This window comes from Neoarius graeffei, chromosome 14 (assembly GCF_027579695.1).
Source record: "Neoarius graeffei isolate fNeoGra1 chromosome 14, fNeoGra1.pri, whole genome shotgun sequence".
Classification (NCBI taxonomy): domain Eukaryota; kingdom Metazoa; phylum Chordata; class Actinopteri; order Siluriformes; family Ariidae; genus Neoarius; species Neoarius graeffei.
In genome coordinates, this window is record NC_083582.1 from 42487863 (window position 1) to 42502518 (window position 14656).

The window sequence follows — 14656 nt, forward strand, 5'->3', positions numbered from 1 at the left end:
TATTCTGAGCTTCATCTGTGGTGTGAGGCTGGTGTACTTGACAACCCAGCATGTGAACTATGAGTCACACCTTTTGCTCCTCAGCCACCTCCATCAGTCATCAGCAAAGGGGGGTCAGATTCTTTGATCTGAACTTACGACAGATCAAGTACGACAGTTACTTCCTGAATTCAACAGGAGTTCAGCCAATGAAAACAGAAAATGCAATTTAAAGATGCTTAAAAAATGTAAGTTGGAAATTTCACCCTTATTGTGTGTTTTGACCAGACTCGTGGACAGAGAAGCCAGCATTTGGAACGGGCTTGGATGAGCACCTGAAGCGGAGTAGCAGAGAGATAGCGCTGCCCATAGAGGCCTGTGTAATGATGCTGCTGGAGACGGGTATGAAGGAAGAGGTATGACAAACACCACAGGCGATCTGATCCGAAATGAAAAGCAACACACAGAACAGCGCACACTTCAGATTTTGCCTGTAATTTAGAAAGTAGCGATGAATTAGGTGGTGACAAATGGGGAGAAAAAATACACCAAATGATCGGAGTTTGAATTAATAATATCAGAATAATATTGATATTAATTTAAAAAAAATTGTGTGTCGGGTTATTTTTCTCTCTGAACAGGGTCTTTTCCGAATAACTGCAGGAGCCTCTAAACTGAAGAAGCTTAAGGCAGCACTGGACTGCTCCACGTCTCAGCTCGAGGAGTTCTACTCGGACCCACATGCAGTTGCAGGTACAAAAACAAGATATTCTCCTGTAATACTGTATACTGTAATAGTATATCATTACTGTTCATTCATAGATCTTTTTTATTTTCTGATTAGGGGCTTTGAAGTCCTACCTAAGGGAACTGCCAGAGCCTCTTATGACTTATGAACTCTATGATGAGTGGATTCAGGCATCCAGGTAAGCCCAGTTCATGGCACTATATAACAAGGAATAATTCAAGTTTTGTTTTCCTTAGTAATTTAGAACCATAAGAGAGAAACGTGTATATGCTTTTAGTTGTGGCGTTTTTCTTCTTTTAATTTTTGATGTACTGTGTTCAAATCTTTCTAGTATATCTGACCCAGACAAAAGGTTACAAGCTTTATGGGTGACCTGTGATCAATTACCAAAGAACAACAAAGCCAACTTTAGGTGAGTTTATCAAAACTATTTAACTGTAACAGTCATCCAGCCATAACTTTTGACTGATCACTGATTAAGATTCCATTTCAAAAGGTATCTGGTGAAGTTCCTTGCTAAGCTTGCTCAAGAAAGTGAAATTAACAAGATGACCCCTAGCAACATTGCAATTGTCTTAGGACCAAATCTTTTATGGCCAAAAACAGAGGGGTGAGAATTTTTTTTTTTCCCCCCCTTATTTCAGTAAAATGTGTGTTATGAACTGTGCAAGCCCTAAAGTCTCATGCCTTTAATCACAGAAGCTTGGCAGAGATGGCAGCTGCTACCTCTGTCCATGTCGTTACTATTATCGAGCCCATCATTCAACATGCAGACTGGTTTTTCCCTGAAGGTGAGAACTATAACACTGAATTGTTCACCTCTAAGAAAAAGCATTTAAAATGATTACGCAAAGACTGAGGTATATACATGTTATCTATTTAGATGTGGAGTTCAATGTATCGGGCATGTTTTCAATGCCCACTCCCATGACAAACCATGTCAACCATCTGACCATACCCGACTATGACTCGGGCACAACAGAGAGGAAGAGACCCAGTAGTATGGTGGCACCTGATGGTGACATGCCCAAACGGGACAGGTACATTCACTAACAATAAACTTCACACAAAATATTAGTGACGGGTGTCATCACTCCAAATATGTCATATAACCTCCTAATGCTTTTATTTATTTATTTATTTATTTATTTATTTTTAAGATTTACTCAAACTGTAATCTATGTCCACTAGTAAAACTCCATGCACTGCTGATACAGAAGTCACTTTTCTGAACAACTGATTCTGTAGCTTTCTGCTTCACTGTGGGTTATGAGGGCATATCTGTGGATACAAATACCTTTTTTTTTTTTTTTTCCTCCTGTTCTATTCTGTGTGTGGTGTTGCTCACTTGGGATCATCTCTGCACTTGTGGAGTCTTCACTGTCTCTCTTCCCTTCAGCTCTGCTAACAAATTAACGGAACACAATCCCCGTAGAGGCAGTACACTAACTAGAAAGCAGCACGCTTCCCCTGCCTTCCAGCCCCCTCTGCCTCCGGTGGAGGCTGTCAGTAATGCAGGAAGCCAGCCTGTAGCTGAGCTCCTGCTACAGCAGCCTGCACCAGAGGGCCTGGGTATGGAGGCCTGCCAGTCTAGCTTGGCACTGGGGATGGCAGCCCTAGCAGCAGCACAGCAGCTTCTAGCACAACAAACTGAGGAGATCAGGTAAGAGGTATAGCGTTGCTCTATAGGACCTGTGAGCCGCCTTGCTTGTTGTATGAAAACGGCCGTGCTTGCTTTTTCGTTTGGTTTGCATTCATTCCGAGTACGCAGATCTGTTTTCGGTATTTGTATGCACCATCTAGTGTCTGTTATGAGTGAACAATAACTGGTACGGGAGGGGGGGAAAAAATTGTGGACTTCTAAACAGGTACTGGAAAAAAAAATAGCATTAACCAATGTCATATTTCACTTCCTGTCTCTCCACCCCTACTTTTCACTGTGCAAAAAGCCTGTTTTGAAATCCTTCACATCATAGAAGGGAAATGTTTTATGATTTCCTTTTCATGTTGTCATTGAAAAACACATTGCATGGAATACCTACATAAGTAATAACGTTCTGGATATTTTCCTGAATCACTAATATTTGTCTTTTAATTTCATCCATCCTTTGCATGATATACTGTAGTAGTCCTGTGCAATACTGCAAAGTGTTTCGACAGTATAGTGTTGTACTGACACAAAATCTGCTAATGGTTAGTCATTATTAGTTATTATTCCTACATGGCATGAAAGGCTGTTTTTGTTCTCATTTCATGAAAGCATACATTTTACTTGCGTATTTTGGCAGTTCAAAGTCAAGTGACACAACATCCACGCCTCAGAGAAATGGCTGTGGAGGTTCACAGCTGAGTGTGGCATCTCTACCACCAGGGTTATCAGGACACAGCCCTCAACTGGCACGCAGAGGTAAACCCACCACTATATCATTTAATGAACAGTAAAGAATCACTTGACCAATTCTGATCTGAAACTTTTTTTTAATCTGCTTCCCATAGCTATAAAAAAGCCAGCTCCTGCTCCTCCTAAACCAGCCAGTGCACCTTCAGGGCAGCTGGGCAGCCAGTCAGCAGCACAGCCTTCATGTGGGACCCCTCAGTCCCTCTCTCCATCTCTGAGACCTCTCTCCACTCACTCTCCAAGCAGTCTTAGCCCCACCCAGTTAGTAATTCAGTCTAGCACAATACCTCGGCGCCATTCAAGTAACCAGCCACCCCTCCAGGCCCCCAACCATCCACCCCCAGAACCTCCCAGCCAGGTCACTCCTCCTCCTCCTCAGCTCACAGCAGTTGGAGATCCAGGAGAGGAGCCATCTCCACCCAGTACTCCCAGTCCCCCTAAAACTCCTCCACTTTCCGTGGTCCATCCTGAAAATGCAAGCACTAATGTTCCCTCCCTGTTTCAGTCTGGCTCTCTGCCTCGGCCTCGGCCAGTGCCGAAACCACGCAACAGACCCACTGTTCCACCTCCTCCACAGCCTCCAAGTGTGGCCGGCGATACCAGTGACCCTAATGACATCTGGAGTGCTGCATACAAAATGATGGGTTAGTCATCATCTGTTGCATCATTGTCAATTCTTACTGTTTTAGACATGAATACTAAATGTTACTCAGACCTGCAGGCATGTTTATTCTGTGTGACATTTTACAGTTTTTGATATATAGAGGATATTACACAGTTGCGTGAAGATAAACTTCATATCTTTGAGAGGTGACCATGTTCACAAGTGAGCGAAGGTATTTTCAACACGAGAAGATAAATTTCATATCTTCGCACCACCGTGTAATGTTCTTTATATTATATAGACACATTCACAAAAAAAAAATACGCAAGTTAATCAGAAGAATTTTAATTTTGAACTGGTTCACCATTTTGACAACACGCCTCTTGTCAGTGGGAAAACACTGAGGATGACGTCATCGGAGTAAGATATCAGAGAGAGAGAATTTTTATTTATATACAGTTGCAATCAGAAATATTCAACCCCCTTACCTCAGAAGATGTGGATGAAAGATAATGACAATAAATAACACTCATTAAACAACAAAAATATTTATTGATACATATTTGAGTTATTTTGAAAACAGAAGTTGATTTAACTTTGAAGTTCAGATGAAAATGTAAATCTTTTAACGCATGTGCACTATTATTCAACCCCCAGTTTAAGTACTTTGTGGAGCATCCTTTAGCTTTTATAACTTCTAACAAACATTTTCGGTAAGTGCTGACAAGCTTTTTACACCTCTTGATTGGAATCTTGGCCCATTCTTCATGTGCAAAAGCCTCTAGCTCAGTGATGATTGATGGCTTCCGTGCTGCAACTGCCGCCTTTAAATCCCAACAAAGATTTTCAATCGGATTTAAATCTGGTGACTGAGAAGGCCACTCCAAGACGTTCCAGGATCTTTTTCTCAACCAAGCTTTGGTTGACTTGGAGGTGTGCTTGGGATCATTGTCTTGCTGGAAAGTCCATTAATCATCAAGGCTTAATTTGTCAACAGAAGGCATCATGTTCCTCTTTAAAATGGCCTGGTATTTCTGGGAATCCATGATGCCTTGTACACGATCAAGATTGCCAGTTCCTGCCGCAGAAAAACAGCCCCACATCATCAATGACCTACCTCCATGCTTGACTGTGGGGATGGTATTCTTCTGGTCATAAGCCTGGCCTTTCGCATACCAGACATACCACTGGTCCATATGTCCAAACAGTTCCAGTTTGGTTTCATCAGTCCATAGAACTGTCTTCCAAAACTCTGCAGTCTTATCAAAATTCTTCCTGGCATATTCTAGTCGACTTTTGACGTTCCTTGTGGTCAAGAGTGGAGTGCGTCTTGGACTCCAGCCATGAAATTCTTTGTTATTCAGTGCACGTCTTATAGTTGCCACTGAAGCACTTGTACCAGCCTTCATCATGTCATCCTGTAGGTGTCTTGCACTCACATGGGTTATTTTCTTAGTTGTCCTGACTAAGTGGCTAAGGGCCCTTGATGAAATTTTGGGCTTTCTTCCATGGCCAGGCAGGTTTGCAGCTGTTCCATAAGTTTTAAACTTCCTTATAACCCACCCAATGGCGTCTCTTGGAATGTTAAATTTTTTGGAAATCATCTCATACCCCAGGCCCTTTACTGTAGGTGGGATGAAATAATCTCCTCTCTCAGCTTTTTGTGGAAGCTCCTTTGTCTTTCCCATGATTGCAACTGACCTTGAATACTTTCATGGGTGGGGTTTATATATGCATCACAGCAGAAGCAAATGAAGGATCATTATAGAGTTCCCAAAGGCTTAATGATGTCTCAGCTCCACTTTAGGCCATAAAAGCTGTCAGAAAGCTTTAAAAACAATATTATTATAAAGGGGTTGAATAATTGTGACATGGCTATCTTAACAAAATATACTGTTACACACAAATACTACATCATGCATTTTCTGTGTTGATTTTATGTATCACTCAACTCATAAAGAAGCCATCCAAAGCCGAATCTTGCTCTTTGAAAAAAACTTTAATTGATAAATCCTTAATTTTTTTTTTTTGGGGGGGGGTTTGAATATTTCTGATTGCAAGTGTGTGTGTGTGAGTGATGTACTAGTGCATGGCAAAAAATTAGAATACCATGAAAAAGTTCCTTTTTTCATAATTTAATTCAAAAAGGTAAACTTTCATATATTCTATATTCATTACATGTAAAGTGAAATATTTAAAGCCTTTTTTTTGTTTTAATTTTGATGATTATGGCTTATAGCTCATGAAAATCAGAAATCCAGTATCTCAAATTATTAGAATATTCCCTAAGATCAATCAAAAAAAGGATTTACAATACAGAAATGTCCAACTTCTGAAAAGTATATTCATTTATACACTCAACACTTGGTTGGGGCTCCTTTACCATGAATTAATGTGTCAATGCAGTGTGGCATGGAGGTGATCAGTCTGTGGCACTGCTGAGGTGTTATTGAAGCCCAGGTTGCTTTGATAGTGGCCTTCAGCGTATCTGTATTTTTGGATTGGGTGTTTCTCATCTTCCTCTTGACAATACCCCATAGATTCTCTATGGGGTTCAGGTCAGGCAAGTTGGCTGACCAATCAAACACAGTAATATCATGGTCAGCAAACCATTTGGTAGTAGTTTTGGCACTGTGGGTAGGTGCCAAGTCCTGCTGGAAAAGGAAATCAGCATCTCCAAAAAGCTCGTCAGCAGATGGAAGCATGAAGTACTCTAAAATCTCCTTGTAGACGGCTGTGTTGACTTTGGACTTGATAAAATACAGTGGACCAACACCAGCAGATGACATGGCACCCAAATCATCACAGACTGTGGAAACTTTACACTGGGCTTCAAACACCTTGGATTCTGTGCCTCTCCACTCTTCCTCCAGACTCTAGAACCGTGATTTCCAAATTAAATGCAAAATGTACTTTCATCTGAAAAGAGGACTTTGGACCACTGAGCAACAGTCCATTTCTTTCTCTCCTTAGCCCAGACAAGACACTTCTGACATTGTCTCTGGCTCAGGAGTAGCTTGATATTAGGAATGCGAAAGTTGTATCCTCTTTCTTGAAGATGTCTGTTCGTGATGGGTCTTGATACACTGACACCAGCCTCAGTCCACTCCTTGTGAAGCTCTCCCAAGTTCTTGAATCAACTTTTCTTGACAATCCTCTCAAGACTGCAGCCATCCCTGTTACTTGTGCACCTTTTCCAGCCACCCTTTTCAGCAATGACCTTTTGTGGCTTACCCTCCTTGTGGAGGGCATCAGTGATCGTCTTCTGGACAACAGTCAAGTCAGCAGTCTTCCCCATGATTGTGGTTGTGTGTACTGAACTAGACCAAGAGATACACTGTGTTCATACTGTTTTACTCAAACTCTAAATGAAAAAATCTAATATTTTGAGATTTTTTTTTATGTTTTTGTACTATATGCCATACTGATTAAAATAGAAAAATGCTTGAAACATTTTAGTTTGTGTAATGAGTCTATATAACATTTTCACTTTCTTAAATAACTGATGGAAAATATTGAACTTTTTCACAATATTCTAATTTTTTGAGATGCACTAGTATATTAAAAAGCTGTAGCTTTCAGGTTTCCCTTCACTGGAACTCAGAGGCCAAAATCTGTTCCAGCATAAGAGTGCAGCCATGCTCAAAGCAAGGTCCAGAAAGACATGGATTGCCAAGTTTGATGTGAAAGGTCTTGACTGGCCTGCACAGAGCCTTGACCTCAACCCCACTAAACATCTTTTGGGATGAATTGAAACGCTGACCTAGGCCTTCACTCCCAGTGTCAGGGCCTTACATCACTAATGTTATTGTGGCTAAATGGGCACAAATCCCCACAGCCATGCTCCAAAATCTAATGGAAAGCCATCCCAGAAGAGTGGAGGCTGTTAGAAAAGCATGGGGGGGGGGGCAAGGCAACTCTGTTTTACTCTGCTCATGGTTTTGAAATGGATGGGCTGATGTCTACATAGTTTTGGCCTTAGTGCTACTCAAAATATATGGCCAAAAGTATGTGGACACCTACCATTACACCTATATGAGCTTGTTGGACATTGCATTCTGAAACCATGGGCATTAATATGGAGTTGGCCCCTCCTTTACTGCTTTAAGGCTTTCTACAAGATTTTGCAGTGTGTGGGCATTTTGCCCATTTGATCAAAAGACTACAGTACGTGAGGTCAGTCACCAATGCTGGACAAGAAGGCCTGTCTCTTATAATCGACATTCCAGTTCATCCCAAAGGTGTTCGGTGGGGTTGAAGTCAGAGCTCTGTGCAGGCCACTGGAGTTCCTCCACACCAGTCTCTCCAAACCAGTTCTTTATGGACTTTGTGTTATGCACAGGGGTGAAGTTTGGCTGAAACAGGACAGGGCCTTACCCAACCTGTTGCCACAAAGTTGGAAGCATACAATTGTCTAAAATGTCTTTGTATGCTGTAGCATTAACTTTACCCTTCACTGGAAGTAAGGGGCCCAAACCCTGAAAAACAGCCCCAGATTATTATCTCTCCTACACCAAACTTAACTGTTGGCAGTCTGCATTTCAGTAGGTAACGTCTGGCAACTACCAAACTCGGATTCATTGATCAGATTGCCAGATAGTGAATTAATCATTCCAGAGAACACATTTCCACTGTTCCAGAGTCCAGTGGCAGCATGCTTTGCACGACTCTGGCTGATGCTTGGCATTGAGCATAGTGATCCTAAGATCACTTGTGTACAGCTGCTTGGACACCTGAAACCCGTCCGCCCGCCCGCCAGCCACTTATCTGGGTCACGGGGGTAGCAACCTAAGCAGAGCTGCCCAGGCTTCCCTCTCCCTGGCCACCTCCACCAGCTCTTCTGGGGAAATACTGAGGTGTTCCCAGGCCATCTGAGAGATGTAATCTCTGCAGCATATCCTGGGTCTGCCCTGAGGTCTTCTCCCGGTGGGGCATGCCCAGAGAGCCTCCCCTTGAAACCCATTATTTCATAAAGCTCCCAATGCACAGTTCTTGTGCTAATGTTGCTTACGAAGGCAGTTTGGAACTTTGCCCTCTGTTGCATCACTCACTGTAGTTGATGTTTACATGCTATGTGTTTTCAGCACGCTGCAGCCCTGCTCTGTGAGTTTGCGTGGGCTATCGATTCATGGCCAAGCTGTTATTGTGTTTCCTAGACACTTCCATTTTACAATTGCACTTGCAATTGACCAGGGCAGACATTTTCTGACCTGACTAGTGGCAAAGGTGGCATCCTGTTACAGTACCACATTTCTACTGCCAATGTTTGTCTATGAAAATTGCATAACTATGTGCTTGATTTTATGCACTGGTTATCAACACGTGGCTGAAACACCAGAACTCAATAATTAGGAGGGTTGTCCCCATACTTTTGGCCATATATTGTAGAACCAGTGGTCAACAACTGGGGACAGCAGTGTGAATGCAGACCCAGCAAACTATTTCAGTGAAACAAACCAAGTATCTTTTTTTTTTTGGGGGGGGGGATGTCAAAGACCAGATAAATACCCCTGAGCTAGAGATACCATTTATAAATCAGTAATGTTTGGACATTATAGCACAACCAAGCATAAATCTGCTTGGTTACAAGAAGTCCAGAAAACTTTTTATACTGTAGAATACCCTAAAGCCTGTGTAAACACTAACTTTACTGTATTTGTTTAGAACCAGGGATGCCATTCAAAGGGCTGGGTCGAGTCCTTATTCCTGACATTGCCCCAGATCAACAGCCGGTCACTCAGCTAAAGGACTCAGACTTGGACTCGGAGAGCACTGTCCTGTGAAGGTGAGGATATGGCTGCCTGGTCTTCACAGCCCAAGGACTCTGAAATGCTGCTGCTTCTTCCTTTTCACCAAGTTCTCGTCAGCTTGGTTGCATTTCACCAAAGATTTGGACCATCAGTAGCACCCAGAGGAATAGCGGCATGGAGATATTGCATGGCACCAAACAGGTTTAAAACTGTCACTCTAAGTTTCATTTTATTGTAAGGAACTGGGAAATAGGTTGAGGTACTAGTTGGTGTCTCTTAAGTGGCCTTAGTTTAAAAAGCAAGAGAGAACAAACCATATTAAGCTTGGGATGATATTAAGCAGAAACCATATACTGTGGCTTTAGAGTGTACCTCGTGACTGCAGGTTTCCAGTCAGCTAATATACTCGACTCTTATGTATGGAAAACGTCCTACATCTGTTTCCATCAACACATTCCCGAGGGCTTATGTCAGTCTTAGTCTTATTATGCCTCTTATATTTAGCTGAATTTCCTGCAGTTTATTATCAGTATAGCCTATTACCTGCAGTATAAAACTGTACACATGCCACAAGGTTAGTATTCTATCTTCAACTCTTAATGTTTTCCTAAACCTAGGACATTAATGTGATCAGTCCCTCACGACTAATTTGACAGCATTAAGTAATTTGTATAAGAAATATTGAATGAAACATTTAACAGGCAATGTGTTTGTTAAACTATTTGGTAAATGAGAGACAGACAACAAACTGACAAATGACACAACACTGACCGTCTGTGACTTGTTGGACAAGAGCACGGTGTGGTATACCGAATGTGTTTAAAAAAAAAAAACACCACAAGATCTTGAATGATAGCAAGTGACGACAAATGTGCCACTCTCAAAATCATATACACTAAGGAAGATCTTCATAGTATGTTTGTTCACAAGCCTTGCCTTTACCTTGCTGCCTTACCCATTATCATGTTTGGAAAATGAACTAAAGGTATATATGTTGGTGTACAAAGAAAAAAAAAATTAAATGAGAAATTTAGGGGGGGGAAACAAAATGCTTACTATAACTGCTTTACGATTAATTAATAAAGCACAATACCAACTCCTTTTATGGTTTTTAATTACGTGCTTCAGTGAATTCATCCTTTGTAAATATTCTTTTTCATTCTAAGGGTCTTTTTGTTCTTTACCACTCTCTCTTCCAGTAGAGTTGATGGATGAATGAATGATTGGTTGGCCACATAATTTATAATAACACACACGTTTATCATGTTAAAAGAGAAATCAAACAAACCTGAATGCTTTAATGGACAGAATATTTACCTGTTTCCATGAGGATGTTGACTGGTTTTGTGTAGCTCTTAAGGACGGTAGTGGGAGAATGCAACACTTGGCTCTGGCGGAGATGAATAATGGTTTCCTCTTCCAGCACAAGAGCCTGTTCCTGTGTGTCTTGCCCTTCACAAATACTCTGCAGAGAGACATTGGAAACATTGCACAGCCAGCTCAAAGTTTTCTTCCTCTCCATTGCAATAATAAAATAAATGATGTATACTCCTTAATATGTGCTCTTAGACTGACTGACTGAGGGTTTTTCGCTTGGTTGTGCTAAGTGAGTTTTCTCGAAGTGCAATTTTTGTAACACGTATTTAAAGGGAAGCTTGTAATCTTTTAAGAGTTTCTAAACCTGTAGTAATAGTATAATTTCAAAACTTTCATTTGCAATGTTGTAATAGCTAATTTATTTATTTATTTGAGCTGTTTGTTTTTGCTTGCTTGCTTTTTTTTTTTTTTAAAGTAAGCATTTTTCTAGCCTGGATTGGATGTTAGCCAGGTCTGCAACGAGAAAGCAGAGCTGCTCAGTTCTGTTTGCAGTTATTTGGGGGAAAGAAAAGGCTCATCAGTGTTTTCGTTACACTTTGCCTCTCCGGTACTAGAGGACTCTAAGTGACATAATGGAAAAAAGCACAAGCAACAACACTGAAGAAGCAAGTCATGTTAGGTTGTATGTGAATTAGCAATATATGTAAGTAAAACATGAATCAGTCAGCACTATATTAGTTGCCTAAGGTTTAAAAATGTCACAAGGAGTGTCAAAAAAGGCCAGTGCTTGATGTGCAAATGTCTTGAATGCAAAATGTGCAAAGAAGTAATGAGCCATGGATAACTTAATAGAACCAGTGTATGTAAAGTTGAATAGCTTTCATCAACCAGGAATATAGTATCAGGGGTTACATGATAGAATTTTCAGGCTAGTTGCTAAGCAGTAGAAACCACAGCCTCGAACAATGAGGGCTCAAAGACACACACAAAAAGTCGAAAGATCCATGAGAAAAGGAAAATTAATGGGTGGTAGGGTACATTTTTACACACTTAATAGATTTTTTTTTTGAGCTCATTGTACAAATATGATTCATATGTTCCTCTTTTCCCAAGCCCTCTCTCTTGATCCTATGTACCAAAGTGTAGGTGTGTGAAAACGTGACTGCATGTGGTGCAGTATCTCACTAATGCACTGAAAAAGCAAAGCTGTCATTCTGTACATGGCTGTAAATAGATGCTTATGTACCTTTAGCAGATATGTGTAATATTTGTAAATTACTGCAAGGCTGTGCAGCTCAGCCGCCCCTGTCTGGCTCACAGGTATGTTTATAATTCAGCAGCTCCATGAGGGGAACAGTTAAACTGGCAGGCAGTGAGAAACCACCAGTATCCTGCAATCCTTCAGTAAAGAGCTTTCATATAAAGGGGGATAATAATAACACAAAACGATTCTGTGCAAATTATCCTGGGCCTTAACTGAATAAATCCTTAAGTCAACTGGATTTAAAAAAAAAAAAAAGTGGTGCACTCTAGTTCTTACTTGGAGCCTTCCTCTATTTCACTCAGATTTTTCAGGATCTCTGTGAGCACTACAGACGTGGACTGGAAAGAGTCATAAATGTATAAAGTTATTACAGTGAGATCCATAAGTATTTGGACAGTGACACAATTTTCACAATCTTGCCTCTGTACACCACCACAATTGATTTTGAAATGAAGCCATCAAGACGTGATCGAAGTGTAGGCTTTCGGTTTTAATTCAAGGAGTTTAATTAAAAAAAATAAATAAAACTGCATTAGCTCTAATCATTTAGGAATTGCAGAGGCAAAGTCACGAAAATGGTGTCCCTGTCCTGGCAGTTTTGCCTGACTGTATTTGAACAACATTTTATTCACAGTATACCTCCAACACATGGATAATGGATTTAGAGTACAGCAGGAACAATCCAGTAACAACCTCTCTCCTTTATTTTCTGCAATTTGGATAGAAATTCTTAAATATTCTGAAAGAAAACAGCTTCTGCTGTTGAAAATGTCATTCACACTAAATATAGCTGGATGTCCTGCTCGGTCAAGCTCACCTGTTACTGCACTACAGTATATTTATACTTATTTATGCAGTTCTGGTTTATTTTTGCCCCCAACCAATCTGTGAATATTGTTTTCAAGGGGAAAAAGCAGATATTTATGTAACTGTCGTCATTTTAAAGTTTCCTCAAAATAAACTGACAAGCCTAAACAGCTAAATAAACTAGTAACTAGATCACTGGCGGCATGGTGGTGTAGTGGTTAGGACGGTCGCCTCACAGCAAGAAGGTTCTGGGTTCGAGGCTGGCGAGGGCCTTTCTGTGTGGAGTTTGCATGTTCTCTCCGTGTCCGCGTGGGTTTCCTCCGGGTGCTCCGGTTTCCCCCACAGTCCAAAGACGTGGTTAGGTTAATATGGGACGGCCTTGAGCGAGGCACCTAACTCCCAACTGCTCCCTGGGTGCTGTTAGCATGGCCGCCCACTGTTCTGGGTATGTGTGTGTGCTCATTGTGCATGTGTGTGTTCACTGCTTCAGATAGGTTAAATACAGAGAGCAATAAAGTTGTGCTTTCTTTTCCTTCTTGAAGCAATTAGCTTATCTAGCTACATGTAACCAATTACTGAATAAGTGAAAATACAGGAAAACGTGTGATAATTTAATTTAAATGATTTAATTAGTTTGTTTTATATATTCATTAAAAAGCGGGATTTTTGAATGCATTAAAACGTAAAAAAGGCGTACTGAGTCATGTTTCTGCCTCTGAAGGAGACGGTTTCTGGCGTTAGCTCCTTGCTAATGACTGCAGTGAAACAGCAGAGGGCGCCAGAGATCCTCAAAATATCTGTCAATCAACATCCATCAAAACACATCTATCCAAAAAGTACATTTAATAAATCTCATCTCATCTCATTATCTCTAGCCGCTTTATCCTGTTTTACAGGGTCGCAGGCAAGCTGGAGCCTATCCCAGCTGACTACGGGCGAAAGGCGGGGTACACCCTGGACAAGTCGCCAGGTCATCACAGGGCTGACACATAGACACAGACAACCATTCACACTCACATTCACACCTACGGTCAATTTAGAGTCACCAGTTAACCTAACCTGCATGTCTTTGGACTGTGGGGGAAACCGGAGCACCCGGAGGAAACCCACGTGGACACGGGGAGAGCATGCAAACTCCACACAGAAAGGCCCTCGTCGGCCCCGGGACTCAAACCCGGACCTTCTTGCTGTGAGGCGACAGCGCTAATCACTACACCACCGTGCCACCCCACATTTAATAAATTTTACATTAAATCTATAATACATTTAAAGTATGCAAAAACAGATGGTGTCTGAATACTTTACCAACTAATGATTAACTTAGTTTTTAAGCATTTGTTAATGAATACATTTGCATCTATCTTATGTTTACTTATACAGGGATATATAGAATAATATATTAGTCTTAATGGCAAACATTTTTAAAAGTTGTTATTCTGTGCTGTTCTTCCATTAAGCCCATGAAACTATCTGAGGAAGCTTTGTGTTTAGAAGTGGTCATTAAGCTGCTTTAAACACTGGGATCTGACAACCCTGCTGAACATATGTGCAGGTCAGTATACAAATGAATCAGAGAAGCATGAAGCATAAGTGCTTGTCAGTTTTGTTTATTCACAAGATATAAATTAGACAGCAGAATAAAATGCAGCCCAATGTGGCCCAAAGAAAGTGAAGCTGAAGGAGAATTGCACAGGATAAACACTATCCTACTCACAAACAATCTATACACCAATACACCTAAATCCTAATGTGAAATAAAGGTTAAGAGGAAACCACTGTTTAGGCTTAC

At 41.0% G+C, this 14656-nt stretch overlaps 1 protein-coding gene across 3 annotated transcripts in view; it reads left to right on the top strand.

Annotated features, from left to right (window-relative positions):
- Nucleotides 1-10584, top strand: part of arhgap17a (Rho GTPase activating protein 17a) — a 30641-nt gene extending 20057 nt beyond the window's left edge. For 2 of the 3 annotated variants that reach the window (XM_060939702.1, XM_060939701.1), the window contains exons 11-21: nucleotides 268-395; nucleotides 621-732; nucleotides 824-905; nucleotides 1059-1139; nucleotides 1224-1337; nucleotides 1427-1518; nucleotides 1611-1767; nucleotides 2127-2390; nucleotides 3016-3134; nucleotides 3224-3769; nucleotides 9394-10584. In XM_060939702.1, the coding sequence (XP_060795685.1) occupies nucleotides 268-395; nucleotides 621-732; nucleotides 824-905; nucleotides 1059-1139; nucleotides 1224-1337; nucleotides 1427-1518; nucleotides 1611-1767; nucleotides 2127-2390; nucleotides 3016-3134; nucleotides 3224-3769; nucleotides 9394-9512 (1814 nt within the window). In that variant the 3' untranslated portion in view covers nucleotides 9513-10584. The remainder of the gene's footprint in view (nucleotides 1-267; nucleotides 396-620; nucleotides 733-823; nucleotides 906-1058; nucleotides 1140-1223; nucleotides 1338-1426; nucleotides 1519-1610; nucleotides 1768-2126; nucleotides 2391-3015; nucleotides 3135-3223; nucleotides 3770-9393) is intronic. The other variant, XM_060939703.1, reaches the window with a different exon arrangement.
- The last annotated feature ends 4072 nt before the right edge of the window (nucleotides 10585-14656 follow it).